The sequence below is a fragment of the Leopardus geoffroyi genome, chromosome B1 (assembly GCF_018350155.1).
Source record: "Leopardus geoffroyi isolate Oge1 chromosome B1, O.geoffroyi_Oge1_pat1.0, whole genome shotgun sequence".
In the NCBI taxonomy this organism is placed as follows: Eukaryota; Metazoa; Chordata; class Mammalia; order Carnivora; family Felidae; genus Leopardus; species Leopardus geoffroyi.
The window spans coordinates 172,179,307-172,203,783 of NC_059327.1; the positions used below are offsets into that span (position 1 = coordinate 172,179,307).

Here is a 24,477-nt window from a genome sequence, read left to right on the forward strand (position 1 = left end):
GCCTTCATTTCATGAATTTTAATATTCTTTAAAAAAAAAAAGTGTATGCCCACTTTGTGCCAGTCACTGTTCTAATCAGTAAGGATATAGCTGTTAACAGACAAAAATTATTTTCCTAACAAAATTTAGGTGAAAGAAGCGTGCAATTTATTTTTTAAAGTTTTTTTAATGTTTATTTTTGAGAGGGTGGGGGAAGGGCAGAGAGAGAAGGAGACACAGAGTCTGAAGCAGGCTCCAGGCTCTGAGATGTCAGCACTGAGCCTGACATGGGGCTCTAATTCACGAACTGTGAAATCATGACCTGAGCTGAAGTCAGACACTTAACCAATTGAGCCACCCAGAGACCCCTATTTTTTAGTTTTAAAAGTAGAATTAGAATACTTTGTAAATGTAATTATATTTCCATATCTGACATTTCTATGTCAAGCTAATAATGCAATGATAAATATGTTCTATTAAAATCAGAAACTTTTTTTCAGACAAGTCTTGTTTGGTGAGACTTTCAACTATTAGTATATGTGTGTTTGTCCTGTATTTTATGGTAAATATTCTTTCTTAATTTTAGTTTTTTATTTTGATATAACTTCAGGCTTGGGAAAGCAGCAAGAACCGTAAAAAGAGCCTTCTTTGTTCTCCAGATGTTAACTTTTTCCATTTTTACTCCTCTTTTCCTCTCTCCCTACTCCCATGCCCTATATGAGCACAAAGCCATTTATAACAAAAACACTACATTCAGTTCTTTAAGATGCCATTCTTGATGTTTGTATTTGGGCTCATCTGGACAGTGATGTTCGGTCATCCACGTCTGTGTTTTTGCCAGGTTAGGTCATTCATGCTGTAGTTGTCTATATTTAATGACAGTGTATATGATAGCATTCCTCTCTTGAAGACTTAACTAGCTATTCCTAAGGACCAAATGTTCTTTTGTGTTTCTGTTTGTTTTTTTTTTTTATTACACTGTTATTACTTCATCTAGAACTTTATATTCTTAACTCGTATTTTGATATATTTGTGTTTATTTCGCTTGGTTGTTACATTAATTAACATGTAAGTAAGAAAAATATTTCTCCAGTTTTAGAAGTCATTTGTACCAATTTTTTAAATTGTGGCAAAATATACATAATATAAAATTTCCCATTTTAACCATGTTTAATAACAGTTGAGTGGCATCAAGTACATTCACATTGTTCTGCAACTATCAGCACCATCCATCTCCAGAACTTTCTCCTTATCCCTAACGGAAACTCTGTACCCATTAAACACTAAGTCCTCATTCCCTCCTCCCTCTAATCACTGATGATCACTGTTCTACTTTCTGTCTCTGTGAATTTGACTACTCTGGATATTTCATATAAGTTAAATCATACGTGGGGTGCCTGGGTGGCTCAGTCGCTTAAGTGTCCGACTTTGGCTCAGGTCACGATCTTGCAGTTTGTGGGTTTGGGCTCTGTGTTGGGCTCTGTGCTGACAGCTCAGAGCCTGGAGCCTGCTTCGGATTCTGTGTCTCCCTCTCTCTTTCTGTCCCTTCCCCCCTCACGCACATACGCATGTGCATGCGCGCGCACTCTCTCTCTCTCTCTCTCTCAAAAATAAATAAAAACGTTTTTTTAAAAAAAGTTAAATTATATGTCAGTCCAAATAGGATGTAAAATATTGGCAAGGAAGTAATAAGCATTATCATAGCTTTCAAAAAATACTTTTTACTACAACCCATGTTAAGAAATACTTTATATTGTGCTCTCCAGTTCAAACAGCCATGTATGTGATATTAATCTGAAACCAGATTTGAACTAAATAATAACCTTATCATATGTGACGCACTCTAATAGTTTCTTTATTTTCTTCTCTCCCTTCCTTCTGTGCTGGTATTGATCTTGTTCTGGGACTTTGTGATCCAGAGTGCACAACCTACCTTATCCATAAACTTAGATGATAATTGTACCTACTTCTAGGAAATATTGTCATAAGTAAACCTTTGCCATAATGATTGCTCTAGAGCCTCACACACCTAATAGTTCAGTACCAGCACAAAATGGATGCATCCTTCCTGTCTCTTCAAAGCTTAATGCTACTGCTGCTACTCTACACCACAAAATGCCTTTACTTCACAGTTGCCAGCCAAAAAATATATATCTATATCTGTATAGAGATAATAGTAGAAGCAATAGTAATACAACTTCTTCCACAATTCCACTTACAAAATCATGAATAAGTACTTGTGACTGGCTAAACCAAAATTACAACTGTAACCCTATTGTAAGGGAACCTAGGATATATAGTTTTTAGCTTTCCTGCCTCTGCAGTACAGAAAGGAATATTTAAAAAACTGCAGAATGGATGCGGTTTCAGTTAATTTTTGTTGTGTAAAGACCTAGTGGGTTAAAATTATTGTTTCTCACAGTTCTGTGATTTGACTGCTCCATGTGGTATCAGCTGGGGTTACTCTTACAAGCTAAATTTAGCTGGGAGCTCAGCTAGAGCTCTGAGTTCTCTACATAGTCTGCCTCTTTGTGTGTTTCTCATCTTCCAGGTTTGTACGCGTGGTCTCTTCTTTCTTGGATAGTCTGGTTTTCTTAAGTGTGGCTGCTAGGTTCCAGTAGGAAGCATTCCAGCCCCGGTGTGCAAGTGGTTATCAGGCCTCTCCTTGCTTTATCTTTGCTAATGTCCTGTTGGTCAAAGTAAGTCATGAGCTCAAACCCAGAGTCTTTGTGAGAGAGGACCAAACAAGATGAAAATATTAGGAGACATACTATGGTAGGTAGCCTCCAAGATGGCCCTGAATGATCTTCCTTTCCTTATATTCCAGCTGAATAGGACTCTCCTGAGTAATTAATAAGCTATTGTGGAAATGAAAGTATATGCTTTGTGAGGGTACGTCATAAAAGATTGCCATTTATGGGGCGCCTGGGTGGCTCTGTTGGTTGAGCATCTGACTTCAGCTCAGGTCATGATCTCCCGGTTCATGGGTTTTAGCCCTGCATATTAGCTGCTGTACTGACAGCTCAGAGCATGGAGCCTGCTTCAGATTCTACGTCTCCCTCTCTCTCTGCCCCTCCCCCACTTACGCTCTGTCTCTCAAAAATGAATAAATATTAAAAAACAAAAAAAAAGATTGCCGTGTACAGCTTGCATTCTTGGGTCACTACTGGGAGAAAGCTAGCTGCCATTCCATGAGGACACTCAAGCACCTGTCCAGAGAGCCCCTATAGAGAAGAACTGATGCCTTTTGCCCAAAGCCAGTACCCACTTACCAACCATGTGAATGATCTGCCTTCAAAACAAATCCTCTAGGTTTGTCAGGCCTTCAGATGATTGTAGCCTTGATGGACTACAGTTTCATGTGAGAGTTCAAGCAAAACCACCTAGCTAAGTCACTCTCCGATTCTGCCTCCACAGAAACTGTGTGACAAATAAATGTTTGTTGTTTTAAGGCATGGAGTTTGGGGGTATTTTGTCACATAGCAGTAGATGACAAATACATATACTTTTCTCCTGACATATATTTTTTGATGACTCCCATTTCATGTATAATAAAATATAAAACTCTTTAGTTATGGCATTTAGGAGTACAGTTTGCCTTTTTTACTTTAACTCTCACCTGCAACTGAATTTGCTCAGATTGCTTCAGAATACTTAGTAAGATATTTCTAAATGACTTCAAAGTTTGGCTGAATTAGCTTTGAAGGAGTCATCAACCTTGTGAGTGAGACATTCATTTACTGGCTACCTCTTTTTTTTTTTTTTTTAATGTTTATTTATTTTTGAGAGAGAGAGCACAAGTGGGGAAGGGGCGGAGAGAGAGGGGGACAGAGGATCCAAAGCATGCTCTGCGCTGTCGCAGAGCCCAGTGCAGGGCTCAAACTCATGAATCATGAGATTGTGACTTGAGCTGAAGTCAGACCCTGAAGTTCGACACTTAAGCGGCTGAGCCACCCGAGTGCCCCTGAATAGTCCTGTTTCTGTGTAAAGAAACTGAATCTGAAATTAAAAACCTTCCCACAAGGGGCACCTGGGTGGCTCAGTCAGTTGAGTGTCCAACTCATGATTTTGGCTCAGATCGTGATCTCACAGTTAGCCTACTTGGGATTCCCCAGTACACCTCCCCACCCCACCCCACCCCGCACCCGCCCTTCCCCCTCCACGCATGCACTTTCTCTGTGTCTCAAAAATAAAACTTAAAAAAAAAGAGGATTATTCAGATAGTGTATTTCATGTGACAGCCCCCCCACCATGTATTATTATTATTATTAGAATGGGTAATATGTCCTCTTTTTCATTCCTAATACTGGTAATTTGTGACTTCTCTCTCTCTCCTCGATTTATTCCTGTAGAGGCAAGTCAATTCTATCAGTCTTTTCAACAATCAACATTTGGCATTATTTGGTTTTTCTCTTTTGTATGTTTGTTTTCCAATTCATTGGTGTCTGTTCTTAATTTTTCCTCTTTTGATTCTACCTTTTTATTTAACTTGGTATTTTTCTAACTGCTTGAGATGGACATGTAGATCACTGATTTTTCATTCTTCTGATGTATACTTTTATGGCTATAAATTTCCCATAAATACAGCTTTAATTGCATCCTACAAGTATTGATAATTTATATTTTCATTGTCATTCAGTTCAGAGTATTTTCTAAATTCCTTTATGATTCCTTCTTTGATGAGTTGAACTTCACTAAATATTTAAGGAAGAAAGATAAAACCAGTCTTACTACAGACTTTCCATGGTAGAAGAGAAGGGATCGCTTCTCAATTTGTTTTAAGCCAGTACAACCTCATTTCTAAAATGGACAAGTTGTCTTAAAGTTACAGGTCAGTTTCTTTCATGAATAGAAATGCAAAAATTGAAATAATAGCATCTCAAATCTAGAAGTGTACAAATGCAATGACCTAGTTGGCTTTATTTTAAAATGGAAGCTTGGACTAAAATTGGATTTTAGGAATAGAAACTTGGATTAAAATTAGAAGACTAGTCAGTGGGATTTACTTTCACAGAATTAGGAAAATATGTAGGTGCAGAAAAAATGATAAAATTCAATACATATGGTAATGTCATCTTCTGTATGATTTATTTCCCTTAGTATAGTACCCTGTAGGTTCATCTGTGTCATGAATAGCAAGATTTCATTCTTTTTTTATGGCTGAGTAATATTCTCTTGTGTGTGTATATATCACCTTTATCCACTTATCTGTTGGTGGACATTTAGGTTGCCTCCATATCCTGGCTATTGTAAATAATGGTGCAGTAAACATCAGGGTGCATATATCTTTCCTGATTAGTGTTCTTATTTTCTTCAGGTAAATAACCAGAAATGGAATTACTGGGGTGTATGGTTTCTATTTTTAATTTCTTGAGGAACCTCAACACTTTTCCACAGTGGCTGCACCAATTTATTCCCACCAACAGTGCATGAGGGTCCCCTATTTCTCACATCCTCTCCAACACTGATTTTGGCTCAGGTCATGATCTCCTAATTTGTGAGACTTCAGCATTGCATCAGGCTCTATGCTGAGAGTGCAGAACCTGCTTTGGATTCTCTCCCTTTACCCCTCCCCTGCTTGCACACAAGCGCACACACGATCTCTCTCTCTTTCTCAAATAAATAAACTTTAAAAAAAGGGGGTGGGGTGCCTGGGTGGCTCAGTCAGTTAAGCATCTGACTCTTGATTTCTGCTCAGATCATGATCTTGTGATTCTAAGTTCGAGTCCTGCATGGGCCTCCATGCTCACAGTGTGGAGCCTGCTTGGGATTCTCTTTTTCTCTTTGTCCCTCTCTCTCTGCCCGTCTCCTGCTCATGTGTTGCTCCCTCCCTCACCCCCAAGAATAAATAAATAATTTTTTTAAATACTTAAAAATAAAAGAGCCAAAGTCAAGACAGCTTTTATAATAAAATATAAAAGAAACATAATTGATGATGTTACAAAATATCATATGAATTTGGCTGTTCATATGAAGCTAAGAACTTTTTACCTGGGGTAGGTGTAAAATGATAACAGTCTTAAATGACTCTCACGAAGAATCCAGGCTCAAGGATTGGAAGAATATTGTTAAAGTGTCCATACTACACTTGATTATGAATCCTCTGATAATGATTACTAGTTTGTGTTGTAATGGACATGAGTTTTAAAAAATATATATCCTCTACTAATTTCTAAATATTAGGAGTTGAGTATTTTTTTTTTTCCTTTCATACATTTTTTCAGATGGTAGTAAAAACTTTTATGGATATGGATCAGGACTCAGAAGACGAAAAACAGCAGTATCTCCCACTAGCCTTGCATCTTGCATCTGAATTTTTCCTCAGGAATCCCAATAAAGATGTGCGTCTCCTTGTAGCATGTTGTTTGGCTGACATCTTTCGAATCTATGCCCCAGAAGCTCCGTATACTTCCCACGATAAACTTAAGGTAAATATAGTCTTTACAGAATTAGTTTACTTTTCTAGTTTAGGTTACCTTTAGGGACATAGTTTTTATTATTATTCACCTATCATCATAAGATTATATCATAAATTGTAAAACAAATTATTCATTCAATTAAAATTCTTTGTATATCCACAAAAATGGTATTTTTATGAGGCATTTAGGGTTTAGATCAAAACTAGTCCCTGTCTCCTCATCTGTAACCTTCATGGTAACCCATCACAAAGCCCAGATGGCTGAATTGTAGGGATAAATAGTGGATTAATGACACTTTTAAAACAGTAGTGTAACAGAATTTACATATTCAAATGATGATTTCCCCCTGCAAGTTACATGCACAATTACATTATGCTCATCTTGGAGATTTCTGCCTTTGTTTGGAATGTTTGAGGAATTCTTTTCAGTTCCTCTTGAGCTCACTCCATATTCTGAATAATTTTATTCTTGGCAAATTTTAATACTTTGAGCTGCTTTCTTTTTAATAGTCCTCAAGTCAGTTTTTTGCATATTGATTCTATTTGGGGTTAAAACTTCTAAAGAAAGCTTATTAAGAAATGGCACACTATTGTCATGAAAAGTACAACCTTTAAACCAGTCTGTTATTATTTTTGTTCCACACAAATTTGTAGTTGCACAACAGATTCAAGCTAGATACTAAAATTACTATTTACAGGTAGGAAATAGTAATGGAAAGACTCTTGTGCAGATTCTTAAAATGAAGACGGTTGTTTGGCATAATGCAAGATGAAGATAGTAAGTAGAAGTTCTGTAGTCGAAGAAAGGGTAATAAGATACAGAACTTATGTTTCTCCTAGAATGAGAAAGCCTAAAGATTTATGGCAATAGTAAACTTTTTTTTTTTTTAATCATTTCTAAAGGATATAATTTTATATGATTTGCTCTGTTCTCATTATTTGGAATAATGGACTAAACCAGTCTCACTCAAGTCATTCAGCTAAAGGAGAATTTTGTTTTATAATATGTAATAGAGAATATATATACAGATTATTATTAGTGTATTGTGAAAGAAAGAGTATTAAGTATTTGTATCTAAACTAATGTATTTTATTTTGTTTTAACAGGACATATTTTTGTTTATTACCAGACAATTAAAAGGTTTGGAGGATACAAAGAGTCCACAGTTTAATAGATACTTTTATTTATTAGAGGTAAAAAAAAAATTTTAATAAATATCATGCTATTCGTGTAATAAATTCCTTGTAGTAACTTTCTTGGGTAAAATGAATTTTTTTTGTTTTATACAAATCCCCTTTAATAAAATATCTTCTTTAAGATGAAGTACATTCTGCTGGAAAATCTATTCTATTTGAAACTCTGTTTTCATTTTTCTATTTTTATTCTCTTCTAGTCTGAAGAGGGATTAAGTTGAATTAATTTTCACTGTTCCTTGTATATAGTATGTGTATATGTCTACTAATATCTAACAGTTTAGTATTTTTCAGTTAAAGGATAATGCTAACAGATAGAGGTCTTTTAAAGGTCACAGTATATAAAGAACTAAAGTTTAACAACTTTAATTTTGTATAGTTGGATCTTCATAAGCTTTAATATACATTTGTAATTCTGAAAATGAAATTTTAGTAATGAGTTTGCTTTTGTGTAATTATTCTGTGCATGTGTAAATAATCATTTATTTATTTATTTAAGAACTTAGCTTGGGTTAAATCATATAACATCTGCTTCGAATTGGAAGATTGCAATGAAATTTTTATTCAACTTTTTAGGACTCTCTTCTCAGTGATCAAGTAAGTTATTTTTTAAGCATTTGTTTGTCTTTTTTTCTTGCTGTGCATATATTGGAGTACTGTGTACTGTGTACTGTGCCTGTAACTAAGATCTTTTAGATTTTTAACAAGGTGTTTTCCTTAGAAGACTTGAAATGAAGAGGAACATAAGATCTGTTGTCTGAAAGCTGCCTTTGCTCTCATACTACCATTTGAAATTATAGTATCAGTCATATTGGTTGAATCTTATAAAGCAAATGGTGTGAGACCTTATATAATGAAGTACTAAGTTATGAGGTGGAAATTATAAGTATTTAAGTACCATTAGTGAGTGCTGGAAATCATAGTACTTCAGTGGAAGCACACTGACTCCCATTTTTGAGCTAGAAAAAAATCTTAAGCATTGCTCTTTACATAAGTAGGGACAGTAATGCACAGGGAAAGGAGTGTGGTAGCTTGCCCAAGGACACATCACTGAACAGGACAGCCCAAGCTCTTGATTTCAGTCCGTGTTGTGTTGTGTTTTGTTGTTCTGTTTTTTTTGTACAGTAAACCAAGCATTTTTCTGAGATATGTTTTATAGCATTGCACTATATACAAACATATCTCACATAAATTTTAAAAATTTTTTATAAAGTTTATTGAGAAAGAGAGAACATGTGCACAAGTGGGGAAGGGGCAGAGAGAGAGAGAGAGAGAGAGAGAAAGAGAAAATCTCAAGCAGGCTCTGCACTGTCAGTTTGGAGCCTGATGCAGGGCTCAGACTCACGAACCATGGGATCATGACCTGAGCCTAATCAAGAGTTGGATGCTTAACCAATTGAGCCACCCAGGCACCCTAAATTTAAAATTTTCTAGGAACCACATTTAGAAAGATAGAAAGAAACAAGTAAAATTTATTTTGATAATATACTTTATCCCACAATATCCAAAAGCATTATTTAAAAAAAAATTTTTTTTAATGTTTATTATTTATTCTTGAGAGAGAGAGAGAGAGAGAGAAAGCAGGGAAGGGGCAGAGAGAGAGGGAGACACAGAATCTGAAGCGGGCTCCAGGCTCTCAGCTGTCAGCACAAGAGCCCAGCACAGGGCTCTACCTCATGAGCTGCGAGATCATGACCTGAGCCCAAGTCGGATGCTTAACCAACTGAGCCACCTAATCGCCCCTCCAAAAGCATTATTGTTTCAATATGTGGTTCTGTTCATACTACAAGTGTTTAATAGCCAAGTGGCTATTATTTAATGGCTTCCATATTGGACAGCACATTTCTAGGGTTTTCTGTAGTTTTTTATGAATACTGTCATGTTTTGTATTTCCTTAGATAGAATGGTAGGAATAGAATTTAACCTGGAATAAACAGGAAAGGACTGGACTGCAATGGTATAGAAATAGACGTTTATAGAGAGACTGCATGAGAAAAAAGCTTCCTGTGGCAACTAACTGAAGGCCTGTAAATAAATGGTAAAGTATATAAACTTTACCTTTTGTGTTAGTTAGCTTCTGCTGCATAACAACCCAAAACTTGGTAGCTTAAAATAGCCCCCATCTTATTTAGCTCATGATTCTGCTTGGCAATTCTTTTTGGTTTGGGGTGGTCTCACTTATGTATTTGCAGTCAGTTGGCAAGACGTCTGGCAGTTGGCTGAGAAATAGGACAACTAGGTCATGTGTCTCTCTCATCTTCTCATCATCCAGCAAGGTAGCCCAGGACTTTTCAAATGCTGACTAGGTTTCAAAAGTAGCAAGAAAAAGCATGATTTACCTCACAAGCACTTTTTAAACCTCTACTCACTTTATGTTTACTTATATTTTATTGGCCAAACAAAGCACATGATCAAGCCCAGATACAAAGGTTGGTTAGACTCCATATCTTCATGGGAGGAACAACATTTTAAAGGCATATGAATACAGAGATGAGAATAATTTGTGGCCATTTTGTGCATCCTGTCACATTTTCGCAACTTTTTCTTTTAAAATTAAAATCAACAGGGGCGCCTGGGTGGCGCAGTCGGTTAAGCGTCCGACTTCAGCCAGGTCACGATCTCACGGTCCGTGAGTTCGAGCCCCGCGTCGGGCTCTGGGCTGATGGCTCAGAGCCTGGAGCCTGTTTCCGATTCTGTGTCTCCCTCTCTCTCTGCCCCTCCCCCGTTCATGCTCTGTCTCTCTCTGTCCCAAAAATAAATAAACGTTGAAAAAAAAAAAATTTAAAAAAAAATAAAAAATAAAAATAAAAATAAAAATAAAATAAAATAAAATAAAATAAAAAAAATAAAATTAAAATCAACAAAATTTAAAAACTCCTAAAACTGCCATCAGTCTGCCCATCTTATTGACCTTAAATATCCCCTTAAGTCCATTTCGCACTCTGCCCTTACACTTCTTTCCTCTCTCAATTGCTTGTACATACACACATCTTTCTTTGATCCATTAATATTTTTATTTCCTGAACCTAAAGATCTAAGTTTATTGTTGACCTCATTATCTATCTACTTAATTCACAATGAGGTATGAGTAAAAGACTTGACTTTTGAAAGAGAAGCTCATTGATTTGTATTTACTGACACATTTACCATTTGTCTGGTGCTCCTCATTTCTTTGTGTTGATGCAGATTTCTGTGTGCTATTATTTTTCTTCAGTCTGAAGGACTTCCTTTAACATGTTCTATAGTTCAGGTCTGGTGCTGATAGAATTCTTTCAGTTTTTATGTGTCTGAATATCTTTATTCCACTTTCATTTTTGAAAGTTATTTCATGGTAAGAGTTCTAAGTTGATAGGCTTTTTTCTTTTTTTTCTCTCTTTCAGTACTTTTAAAGATGTTGCTCCATCTTTTTCTGGTTCTCATTGTTTCTAATGAGAAGCTTTTTCATTTTTAATCTTTGTCCCTCTCTACACAATGTATCTTTTTTTCTCTACCCACTTTTAAGATTTTACCTTTATTACTGGTTTCAAGCAATTTGATTATGATGTACCATCGTGAAGTTTTCTTTCTTCTTCTTGTGCTTGAGACTTACTGAGGCTTGGATATGTAGGTTTAGCCTTCCCACTACGAGATGCTCTGTGAACTGTGAGATTTTTCTATTGTGATTGGAAAATGCACTATTCTAAGATCTTTGTAAGTTCCAAGGATTCTTCGCTCTGCTCCCTCCTTTCAGGTAGTATCTTCCCTAAACTGAAGAAATTGCTTCACATGCAAGTCCTGGTCTTTAAGTATTTGAAGATTCAGGGGATACCCTTTACAAACCTGCTTTCTGAATAGGTCTCTCCCCTCTGATATTCTAGTCTTTCCCCTGCAAACTCTAGTCTTTCCGGACTCAGGAAAACCACTAGTCTCTGTCAGGATCTTCCCTACCCACACTGGAAACTTACCAGTCAATAAGCTGGGAAAATTGTCAACCTCTCTCAGAAACATGTGCATGATGTTCAATGTCTGAAAACTGTTGTTTCATATATTTTGTTCAGTTTTTTAGTTGTTTCAGGTAGGAAGGTAAATTCTATCCCAGTTATTGCATCTTGACTAGAACCTGTTGAAACCATCTTCACTTTAGTCCTTTCCTATCCCAAAGTATATTTGGGTCTGAGAGTTAACTGCTCTCTTCACTTTTTGTGTGTGTGTGTGTCAACCTGAATATTTCTTTTTTTTTTTTTTTTTAACCCCCTTACACACACTACCCCTTAACACTATATAGTTGATTCATCATGATCTAATATCCTTTAGTAGACAGGATATTTGGAAGAAGGCATGCAATGGGGTATCTTTCCAAAAGTTCTAGGAAACGGTGTATCTAATGTGATAATTTTTCTACCAACTTAAGAAATTTTCATCTTTGCATTTTACCATCAAGTGCTCCACAGGTCTCCTATACATTATTTCATGTTATTATTTTTTTTAATTAAGAGATACGTAAATAATATTAAAATTTGGTCTTGATTTAAACTTCCCTGTATATAGTAGTATAACTAAATTATATCATTTCTTTTGATTTGTCTTTACGTATATATCTGATAAATGTGAAAGTAGACAGGTCAGGTCTTTAGTTAAGATGCAGTCAGAAGGAGAGAAAACTAGATGTTCTACCACTTATAAAGATTTTATAGCTAGTCTTTTTAGATAAGTACTATATCAGCGGTAGAGACATTTATTGAGGAAGCCTACATTTGACTCTTCACTGGCTAAGGAAGTAGGAGTAAAAGTGACTCTAGGCTTGATTTTTCATTTATTTGAAATTCTTTGAGAGATACCTACTGACGTTTTCAGAACCTTCTAGTCATAAATTCTGGTAAACATTTGATATGAGACTTTTGATTTCAGTATTGGTAAATTAAATCTCTAGTGACAAAGATTTATAGCAAAAATTACTTGTATTGGTTGAGGCTGTTTTGGTGTTTATATAAAGTTTTATTTTGGGAAATATATTAAGATCTAAAAGGATACAAGGGATGAAAGACTGTCTGCTTTCATTATCTTGTACTTTCTTAATTGAAATCTTATCACCTTTTAGAATCTGGGGTCATGTAAGCAAAGATGTCCTTTCTTTGAAGTTGATGTTTTTGTTTGGTTGAATTTAACTCACTCTGAATCCTAATTGTATAGCGACTTAATTCATTTTAAAGGTCTTTGGTTTTGTAAAATACGGTACCATACAGCTGAGGGAGAAAGTAAATAGAGCAATCAAAATTTCTTTGCCATTATTGGCATGGTTCCCTCTAGTGGAAAATTCTTTTATATCTGAGATAGTTGTTTTAAACTGGGAAATTTAATTTTCTTTTTGTAAGCCCGATTTTTTTTCTTTTCTGTTTTTTTTTTAAGCAATAGCCACAATAAAAAGGTACAAATGCACATGCTAGACTTGATGAGTTCTATCATCATGGAAGGTGATGGAGTTACTCAAGAATTATTGGACTCCATTCTTATTAACCTCATTCCTGCACATAAGGTCTGTATAGTATGAAGATATTAAAGGTTAATGTTGTTTAACAACTAAAAATAGTTGTTTTTCACTGATTGCAATGTCATGTAATTATTCCCACTATCATTCTCCAGTCCCAAATAAAATAATGTAACACACATCAGTCTTGTAGCCATTGTTTTTAGAAGGTTTACTGATTAACATATTATAATGGTAGAAGATTTTCATTCAGTGAAGTGCTGCCTATTTTCTGGAAAACAAGAATTTTTCACATTCACCACTCATATCGAATGTGGGAATTAAAAGAAGTGAGAGTACTGTCTTGGTTAGATTTTGGTTGGTGGGGGGGGTGGTTTATGGGTTTTCATGGAAAGAAAAAAATATTGCCTCCTTTATAACATAGACGTGGAACATAGGAATTGTATTTCTTTTCAGAATCCATATCCTACATTTTTCTTGGCCATTTTCAGAAAAAGAGATTTGGTAGAAGCAGGAACTATATGGTTAATGTTAAGGGGAAAGAGATGATGCAGAGCTGTGTATTTCTCCCTGTGGTTCCTTTTTCTGTTTCTCTCTGCTAAGTCTTCCTAAGGAACTGAAGGACTTAGCTTTCCACAGACTCTACCACAGGGCCATACTCAGTCTGCCTTAGTGATATTCACCTTCTTGCTCTTTTCCTCTAATGGTTCAGTGATCTATTATCAGATGTTAGATGAAAGGTGTATCTAATTACACTTCTCTAATAACACAGTTAATTATTATACGTTCTTCTCCTGCCTCTAAATATGATTTGCATTTTATTAATTCAAATGAATCTGTAATTGGCCAGAATTTTGAGAGTATGGCAAACAGGGGGAAGTATATGTCAGGCAAAATAAGAAAGGAGAAACTCTGAGGAATAGATAGCATATTTAGTGTGTGTATATATATATGTGTGTGTGTGTGTGTGTATATATATATATATATATATATATATATATATACATACATACATATACATATATTTCCTTTTAGGAAATAGAAAGGTTGCCTTAATTTTGAGCTAATCTTATCCTTTGGCCAGTAGAATAAAATCTTGGAGCAAGGGTCAAGAATCTGTGGCTCGTGAACCAAATCTGGCCTACTAGTTATTTATGTAAATAAAATTTTATTTGAATACAACCATGCTCATTCATTTTCATTTTGCCTATGGCTGTGCTCAACAGCAGAATTGCATAGTTGCAGCAGTAACTGTATGACTCAAAAAGCCTAAAATATTTACCATCTGGCTCTTTGCATAAAAAGTTTCCTAGCATCTTTTTGGGAGAGGTGCAGGATGATGGTGAATGAATCTCAGTTTGGTCCAAAACTCCCAAGTATAGAGATATTGATAGGTACTCTTTAAAATGAGAAATCCATTCCAAGTAAGTTTTTAAAAATTAAATATGTCTTTTCTGTGATCTTTCTCAGACCCTTTAATTTGTTACAGTGTACAGGGAATCTTGAGGAGCAAACACAGTATTCAACATTTCACAAGTATAATTGACCAGCTGTTTTTCTTGAGATACTTTGCAGGTGTACTCTTTCTTAGAGGACATATTGATTAGACAATGAAATACTTAGGATAATGGGTTAGGGTGTGTGTGTGTATTCGTTTAGGATTCAGGGGTAGAATTGACAGTTCAAACTGGTTAACAAACCCAAAAACCCTAAGGTCCATTTTCTATTTAATAAAACTAAACATACTATAGGGTTGAGCTTTTGGCTAACTAATGTACGTTTGTTTTTGAATTACGGCACTATTTGCAACTTCTGCATTTAAGACCACTTATCTAGAGAATATTGGGTAAAACCTTAAATGAGATTCAGTGATATTTTTTGCTTTATAGTTTATAGATTTGAAGATAATAGCGTTATGGTGCTATCTCATAAATTCACAAACTCCTTTGTAACTTTGCATATTTTTATTGTGTTTCAGAACTTAAATAAACAGTCCTTTGACCTTGCAAAAGTCCTGTTGAAAAGGACAGTCCAGACTATTGAGGCATGCATTGCCAATGTATGTATTTCTGTTTATATTTACTCTATAATTGTATAATTCTTAATCCATTGTATTAACTTACTGGAATCTTTTACATATAGTTTTATTTAGCCTATAAACAGTTTCACCTATTTAAAACAAATACATAAAAGAACTGATATATCCAGATGTGACCAAATACAAAATACATATATAAGCTTTGACATTTTTAAATGGCATAAGATAGAAGATATTTTATGAAAACTTGTCTACAACTTCACCCCTTTTACTGCGTTTGTATTTATATTTATCTTTTTATCTCCCCAATATGCTGATCTCTCTTACTTTCTCCTTTCTTTACCTTTGGCTCTCTGTGTCCATTTATGTTTATGTTTCTGGGTCATTCCTCTCAACTGTTTTGTTTCTGTCTTAAATAGTTGTTACATATTAATAAGAATACTGCTTTTAGTTTATTGAATGGAAGTTCTTTTTCTTACCTAAAAAAATCACTTATCTAGAGTAATTTATAATTCTTTTAATGTATCAGTTAATTCCACTGTTGCACATGTGCTCATACCCCTCTATTTTTTCAGATATGCTATATAAAATTTTGAATTGTCTGTATTTATATATATCTCTATATTTTAATATTATCTTATTTATAATAGAAATGACTATAAATGTTTTTTGAACTGACATATACCCATAATTTACCTAACCATTTCCTTATTATCTTGCATTTAGATTTTGTTCAATGTTTTCTCTTTAGTAATTAATTATCTTTGTGAATGTAGCATTTATCTATTGTTATTTTCCACATAAAAAAAAAAAAACCCAAGTGGGAGTATATTCAGTGGTATGGATTATTAGTATTGTTTATATTACTAAATTAATATTTAAACATGGTAAAACTAAGTTTCTTTTCACAAAAGAATATACAGTGAAAAGTGTCTCTCTTCAACCCTGAATACCCTTTTTTTAGTTCTCATAAATAACCTCTACCAATAGACTTCCATATATCCTTCCAAAATTACTGTTCTGTGCTTATTCATTTTTTGTGTATGTGTATTTTTTAACTTGTTAAAACTATTTTTAATTTTTTTTCTATGGTCTGTATAATAAGTATGAATATTACCTAACTTTTCATGTATGTTGCTTTTCAAAGGACATATATTGTTTGATGATACTACCAGAAATATACTTAGGTCAGTTATGTGCAACTTCCTCTTTAGCATTTTTAAATATATTTTTTTTTTTAATTTTTTTTTTTTTCAACGTTTATTTATTTTTGGGACAGAGAGAGACAGAGCATGAACGGGGGAGGGGCAGAGAGAGAGGGAGACACAGAATCGGAAACAGGCTCCAGGCTCTGAGCCATCAGCCCAGAGCCTGACGCGGGGCTCGGACTCACGGATCGTGAGATCGTGACCTGGCTGAAGTCGGACGCCCAACCGACTGCGCCATCCAGGCGCCCCTTAAATATATTTTTTATAAGTGTGTTATGTATGTTGGCAGGGAGTAGAGGTCTCTTTTAATTTGTGCTTTTGATAGTCTTTGTTTCTTCCCAGCATTCTTTTAAATTATCAGTTAGCTTTTATATCATCACCTTTTCTTTCTCTTGGTCCTCTGAATCCAAATGTATTTGACTTTCTCTGAGTATTAAAAAAAAAAAAAAAAAACAATTCAAGGTGCCTGGGTGGCTCAGTCGGTTAAGTGTCAGACTCTTGATTTAGGCTCAGGTCATGATCTCACAGTTTGTGAGATAGAGTCCTGTGACAGCCAGCGTGACCCTTTCTACCCAAGGGTCAGAGAAAGGGAGAAAGAGAGAATCCCAGGTGCTGACAGCACTGAGCCCGTCGCGAGGCTTGATCCCATGAACTGTGAGATCATGACTTGAGCCAAAATCAAGAGTCAGACGCTCAACTGACTGAGCCATTCAGGTGCCCCTAAGTATTCTCTTTTATTAAACTAATGGCAAAATTAGTCAGACTTGAATAAAAAACAAAAAGACTGTCTTTAAAATTTTTCTGTTTTAAAGAAATTTCTCTGAAAATTCTTTATAATGAGTGACAAAACTAAGTTGTTTTGTTTTTATGAAAGTTAAGATTCCTAGAAATGCTATCTTAATTTGGAAGAAAGCTAATCTTTTTTATCTTTCTCCCTGGACATTCCTATTTTGATATTTAGAGGTTTATTTTAGTGACTGTTCTATCATATATTAGTAATTGAAATACCTGTTTTGTTTCATCCCCTTCAGTTATATATGTAATGCCTACATCTATGTTTTTTAGACACATGTGTGTAAAAAACATGTCAAATTTTTTAATTAAATGGATGTTTTATTTTTACTATCTCCTGTAGTTTTTCAATCAAGTCCTGGTGCTGGGAAGATCGTCAGTAAGTGATTTGTCAGAACATGTATTTGATCTGATTCAGGAACTTTTTGCGATAGATCCGCATTTATTATTATCTGTCATGCCGCAGCTTGAATTCAAACTAAAGGTAGGACTGACTATAATTTTTAAGCCCTTTAAGCTTTAAGAGAAAAATTTATATATAACTGTAAAAGATGTAAATATAGTTGTTCTATATAAAAGAATAAAACGTGAGTTCAACTTCTTACATTTAGTTAAGGTATACATTTTTTAATCATTTCAGTAAAACAGTCTCTCTCATTTGGGTGTCATAGAATTATATTGGAAAATTATAACTCTCCTAGTTGCTGAATATCTGATAAACACAATGACACAAATTATAGGTATGCAAAATGGTATTATCCCTTACAATACATATTGTTATTAAATAGTATTTATTATTATGTAGGTATGTTTTAGAACTTCAAAAGATTTCAAACTGAGTGCTCAAAGAGTCTTGATTTAACTGTATGAACCTTCCATAGTATAGATCAAGGACAAAAATTTTACTGTATGACTTAGGGCATACTCTTTTTTTTATGGCCAACTCAACAAGGAATTCATAACTCCTCAAATATATGAAAACTTGACACTTGATCTCCTATCCCAATCACACTATAGGAGATAACAGCTTATATTTGCTTAATATTCTGGACTTTTTGAAAGGCTTTATTATATATCCAGTATCTTACTTGATCCTTGAATCAAACTGTGGTATAGTTAGGACCAACATTATGGTTTTGATTTTTGAAGTGAAAACCTTAAGATGAAGTATTTTGCCCAGTTACACAGTTAAAACAGATTTGAGGGGCACCTGGGTGGCTCAGTTGGTTAAGTGTCCAACTTCAGCTCAGGCCATGATCTCACATCACGGTTTGTGGGTTCGAGCCCTGCCCTGGAATCTTTGCTGACAGCTCAGAGCCTGGAACCTGCTTTAGATTCTGTTCTCCCTCTCTCTGCCCCTCTCCCACTCATGCTCTGTCTCTCTCAAAAATAAAATAAGCATTAGAAAAAAATAAAAATTTAGGATTAGAACTCCAATTTTTAGACTTTTTAAAAAACATGTGTACATGATAATTAAGAATTGTCCATATTGTCTTTATTATAAATATTCATTATTTATAGTATAAAAGGACATCGTACCAAGCTTCTAAGAAATTCTGTTATATCTTGGGGTGGGGGGGGGGGGTTATAAATAAAAAAAATAAAAAGAGACCCTGTTATGTGGAAAATATCACATGAAGAACAAGGTTTTGTTTTATTTTTTAATATTAAGAATTTAACAACAGCCTAAAGATGTTCCCATATCAAATTATTTCTAGGTATAAGGCATTAAAATTTTTTCTCTCAATCTCTTCATACAGTCTGAATATGAAAACTCACACCTCTTCAATCCTTAAACAAGATTGCCATGATAGATGGTGGGAAGGAATTAAGAACTAGATTTCTAGGTTTCTTTGTGTGGACTTAAAGTAACTGAGGGAGACACCAAGTGATTTTTGCACCAAAAAAAATTTACCATAACTATAACCATATTCCAACTTCACTCAAGGAATATATTTTAAATTTTAAAAAGGTAGGGGGGCAAGTTTTCATTCAGTTTCAGTAGTTAAAAATATAGATATGAAATGTCACATCATTTGAAGTAATCACTAAACTACTGAAGTAGTTACCAGTAGAATAAAACTTCTACTTATTTTAGTTTTTGACATTTAAGAGATAGATTGATTTTTCTTTAAAAAAATAAATCCTGTTGATTAGTTGATTGGGCTTACTAAAAGATTCTAATCTGTATTGTTGTCACATTGCTTGAGAAAAACTTCATCAAAGAAAATCATTTTTATGATTATAAATGTTAAAGCTTGATATAGTTTTCATTTTTACATGTTTGATAAGTGTGCCTCTCTTACCCATAAAACCCCTATTCCTGAAAGATAAGCCATTCGTAAAAAAGACCATATCCTATGCCTTTATTTTTTTAATGTAGTATCTTTTTCCATTAATATTTCTTTATTTGATTTCTGGTATTACTGGTATTTCTGGTATTCAAAAACAATTTGAATGTTTGAAAAAAATTAGCAATTGCTTTTAGTTACTGTCTTTGTTTTCCTAGTGAATATGTGATTTTTAGTATATGTGCTGCCGAACGAAGTGAGCACATGAATATGTGATTTTTAAAGTTTCACATACCGTATGGTTTCAGAATAATTTAATTTCTATTAAGATGTGACATCACTAGTGAAACTGGAACAGAATTCATAGCATATATTGATTTAGGATAAGAAAATTGGAGCCCTTTATCGAAAAACAACTTCAAACTAAGTTTTGATTTTTTTTTGTAGCGTTCAGTTCACCTGACCTTTAAATCTTCTAAAAATTCTTGCTCTTCCATTAAAATGAGTTTTCCTGAATCATGACATTCTTCAGTGTCCTGTTCTCCAGTAAGTTAGGGGATCCTCATTTAAAATTTCATATATCAAAATTTTAATTGATATGAGTTTACCCTGGAGCTCAAATGGCAGGAAAGATTTCTTACAAGAAAACTTACTAGGGTGGGAATTATTTGCAGCTTTTCCCTTCACAGAATTTTTTCTCAAACTCTTAGGGAATGTTAGAATTGAATGATTATCTTCATATTTCTACATTATAGATTGCAAACAAGCAGTTGGAGGGGCCATAAATTAGCAGTTGTAGGGGGTGTGAAATAAGAGCAAAGAACCAAATGATCTAACATGGACTCACATCAATTTCTACATAGTAAATAAGAGCATATGAGCATATGATATTTTAAAATTCTCGTCATTGTAAGCAGAAATAGGAAATTGTAGCTTCTTGGGAATATATCATGTTGTTTTCTATAATCTGATGAATAAACCTTGACTTCATTTATTTTCTCTTTTTCCTTAGAGCAATGATGGAGAAGAACGATTAGCTGTTGTTCGACTTTTAGCTAAATTGTTTGGTTCTAAAGATTCTGATTTGGCAACACAGAATCGTCCTCTTTGGCAATGTTTTCTTGGACGGTAAGAGGACATATAGTTCTATGGATTCTAATTTTTACGTTTCAAAGGCCAGTCAGTATGGTCTGCTTGATTAAAACCATACATTTCAAAACTTCAATTGATACGTTTGTTTTTTAGTATCTATGTTGCTGTCTTTCTTGGAGAACAAATTGTAGATCAGATTTTTTTATGAAGAAATACTTATTATTTTATTTACCACATAACATTTTTTAATCTTTCTGTGCTAAAATAATGTCATTAGGCAACATCTGAAAATGTTCAGTCTTAAGATTTTTAAATCATGAGACTGAAGACATAATGATCCAGGCCATGCCATTCCTCAGTCCAGCAATGTATTCATTTACTAGTGTTTATCTTTTAGGTTTGTAGCTTATCTAATTGAATGATGTATGTTGTGAACTAATGTGGTATTGTATGACTTTGAAATTGAAAATAATTGCTCTTCATTCAGATAGCTTTTTTTTTTTTTTTTTAAGTTTATTTATTTATTTTTAGAGAGTGAGAGTGCACAAACAGGGAGGGGCTGAGAAAGAGAGAGAGAGTTCGAAGCAGGCTCTGTGCTGTCAGCGCAGGAGCCAGATGTGGGGCTCGAACTCATGAACCATGAAATCATGACCTGAGCCAAAATCAAGAGTTGGACACTTAAGCAACTGAGCCAGCCAGGCACCCAATTCAGATAGCCTTTAATGTTCTTTCTTAAGAATCTAGAATTACTAGATTCTATTCAACATGATGGTAAGGTTGAAAAATATGAAATTTTTCAGACTCCCTGTTGCATTCCCTGTACATGTTGCTTTGCTTCAAACCATGAAAAGCCAGTTTTTACTGTTAGTATTCTGGAGAACATTTTAGATTTATCAATTCAACTGGTTCAGAAGGTGGGCTTAGAAATTATGTTAAGATAAATTCATTATAATAATTGTAAGTTAAATATTACAGTATAACAAACAAATCTGAGAAATCTCTGACACTGACATAATGACAGTCTTAATTTACTTTCCCAGAACAGACCATTCTGAAGGTCTTTAAATGCTATTTTGAATAATGAAACTTGATTTTATGAGAACTTAGAGATAATGAAGCAACTGTACTTGTCAGTAAACAGAAGAGTGATTTTTGTCCTTGTGATTGCCTCAGTGTTTATATTTATAGCAAAACAATCACTTGTAAAAACTAAATCAGCTGTAAGCAGTTTCTTATATTCATAATTTTACATTCACTGCTATATCTAATAATCAGTCTCTGATTCATAGAAACAAAGAAGTATTACCAGTTTTACCATATTATTTACCTTAGCTATTTAGCAGTAAGTGTTTTGATACTTTGTAATTTACTTGGTCATAAATGGTAATGTTTTCATTTTTTTCTGGCAGTTAGAAGATCATTAATCCTAGGGGCACCTGGGTGACTCAGTCAATTAAGCGTCAAACTCATGATCTCATGGTTTGTGAGATCGACCCCTGCACGGAGCCGCCTTGGGATTCTCTCTCTCCCTGTCTCTCTGCACCCCATCCCCCCCACTTGTGCTCGCTCGCTCTCTCTCTCTCTCTCTCTCTCTCAGAATAAATATTTTTAAACTATTTTAAAAATAAAATTATAAATCCTAAATGCACGATTTATTAAAGTAAAATTGTTTAAGGAAGTAAAAGGCCATGGACATAAAATGTTTATTAAATAACTTTAATTGGTTATTTTATGAGATTACTTCAAAAATAAAAATATTTCTTGCTTTTTAGAATCACTTTATTTATAATTAATAAATGTTTTTTAAATTGCCCATAATAAATTTTAAACTTGAGAATTGCTGAGCTTAACTCTTTATTTACATTTGTGGATCTACATGAAGTGTTTCATACTTATTGCAATTTTACAATGTACTAGACCTTTTAAAAGAGCATTTAAATACAAGTTTATCGGAGGGTTTGAAACTTTTTTGTTGTAAGGCAGCATGACACAAGCATTTTATAAAATCATCTTTGAACTTCTGGATCTGCCTCTCTCTTGCTTTCTACCTCTTATTCCTCCTAGTATTTTCCCTCTATAAACTTTTTTCATGTAGATTTTTTAGGTTTTAAATATTTATTTTTTGTTTGTTTTGTATCATTTTAGGCTGTTAAATTTGGGGCACTACAGAGTTAGATAGTGTGGGTTGAGGGATATGTTTATACTTTTGTTTGTTTTGGTGTGGTAAACATTCTGTTTTCAAAAATGTTTTTGTGAAAATATGTATTTCTTTATATTCTACCTTCAGAACCCATTAACTGTCATAATAATTAACAGCCATTTATATAATGTGGATATACCTTATTTGACAGTAATTATGTTGCCTTTACAACTAATCTTTAGCAACTTTTTCCATGTAGATTTAATGACATTCACGTTCCTGTGCGATTAGAAAGTGTGAAATTTGCCAGCCACTGTTTAATGAATCACCCAGATTTAGCAAAGGATCTCACAGGTAAGCTGGCTGATTTATTACAAATATGGGAGCAATTACACAAATACATTTAGATGGGAGCTTTGATCTTAAATTTAGTTTCTGAATAGGTTTTAACTCTGACACTATTTCAGATTTCTATCAGTCATGAACTATAAATGATTTTATGTTTGTACAATAAAATTATATTTGAAATCTTCATATTGTAATCCTTTGGAATTTTTTGGAAATCGTAATTTGAGGAAGTAGACATTGGATTTGGCACAAATCATTATACCTATGTGATAATTAAATATAGTAACATATCTAATAGTAAGTGGGAAAGTATCTTCTGGAGTAGACTAGATTTTCTCATTCTTCACTTGAACTTAGAGCATTTGAACTCACTTATTTGGTGTTAGTAAATACATGCTTTTATCAAAATGGTATTGACCAAAAAAGAGGTATTGTAACTTAAGTTTTGAACTATATAAATCAGATATTGCTTTGTGATTTGACTTTTCCAGAGTAGTTGAGGCAAAATACATTCTTTATTAAGATGTGACTTTGCAGTAATAGCTACCTAGTGTGGTCTAGTTTATTTTGTGATTATGTAGGGTATTGCCTCCTCAAAAATGAAATTATTTTAATTCATGCCACATTTTACAAACATTGTTTTGGTATGGATAAAAACATAAAGCATTGGTTTTTTCTGTCATTCTGAACATGACAAATATCATAGCTAACATTCAGCTTTAGTTTTTTTCTTATATTACAGAATATTTGAAAGTTAGATCACATGATCCAGAAGAAGCAATTCGTCATGATGTCATTGTTACTATAATAACAGCTGCCAAAAGAGACCTTGCCTTAGTGAATGATCAGCTACTTGGCTTTGTAAGGGAAAGAACACTGGATAAACGGGTAAAATCTGAGGAATTTTATTCTTTTGTAATTTGCTATATTTAAAGTGTTTGTTAAATACAATAGGAATTATTCCTAGTATACCTAAAACTTTTATGTGTGAAGTTCAAATCAATACAGTACTAAGTAAAAATCCAAAAATTTTTATGTTTTCTGTGTATCTTATAATTACCTTTACAAATGAATACATTGGGTTCTATAGCTTTTCAGATATTAGGCATGGGTTTGTCTTCTAGCCTACCTTTATAAAAAAGAGCAGCTCAATTAAAGTTTTATTTTACCTTTTCACTTATATGATGAGTTTCAAAAGAATAGTGATTGATCACCTATGTTTTGTTTTTTTTTTTTCTTATAGTTAGCATTTTCAAAATTGACATGTTATATAAACTTAGCTGGGTCTATCACTCATTGAATTAAAAGAATATGTTACTTTATATGAAAATGATATTTCTGTATTGCTTTGCTAAGCTAAGGGCAGAAATGATAGTTCTTTAGTTACTTTTTTGGGTGATTTCCTCTCTCTGGTTACAGTTAAAAACATGGGTTGATAAGAGTAGTACTAAGAACAACAAAAGTGGTTCCTAAGGAATAGTGTCAACTATAAGCAAGAGACAGACATGCAAGG

At 33.9% G+C, this 24,477-nt stretch overlaps 1 protein-coding gene across 3 annotated transcripts in view; it reads left to right on the top strand.

The window, feature by feature from the left end:
- PDS5A (PDS5 cohesin associated factor A) overlaps positions 1-24,477 on the top strand; it is a 141,190-nt gene that overhangs the window by 40,039 nt on the left and 76,674 nt on the right. For all 3 annotated transcript variants that reach the window (XM_045474986.1, XM_045474983.1, XM_045474984.1), the window contains exons 3-11: positions 6,204-6,407; positions 7,505-7,591; positions 8,091-8,188; positions 12,977-13,103; positions 15,034-15,114; positions 17,437-17,577; positions 20,397-20,512; positions 22,876-22,970; positions 23,707-23,852. In XM_045474986.1, the coding sequence (XP_045330942.1) occupies positions 6,204-6,407; positions 7,505-7,591; positions 8,091-8,188; positions 12,977-13,103; positions 15,034-15,114; positions 17,437-17,577; positions 20,397-20,512; positions 22,876-22,970; positions 23,707-23,852 (1,095 nt within the window). The remainder of the gene's footprint in view (positions 1-6,203; positions 6,408-7,504; positions 7,592-8,090; positions 8,189-12,976; positions 13,104-15,033; positions 15,115-17,436; positions 17,578-20,396; positions 20,513-22,875; positions 22,971-23,706; positions 23,853-24,477) is intronic.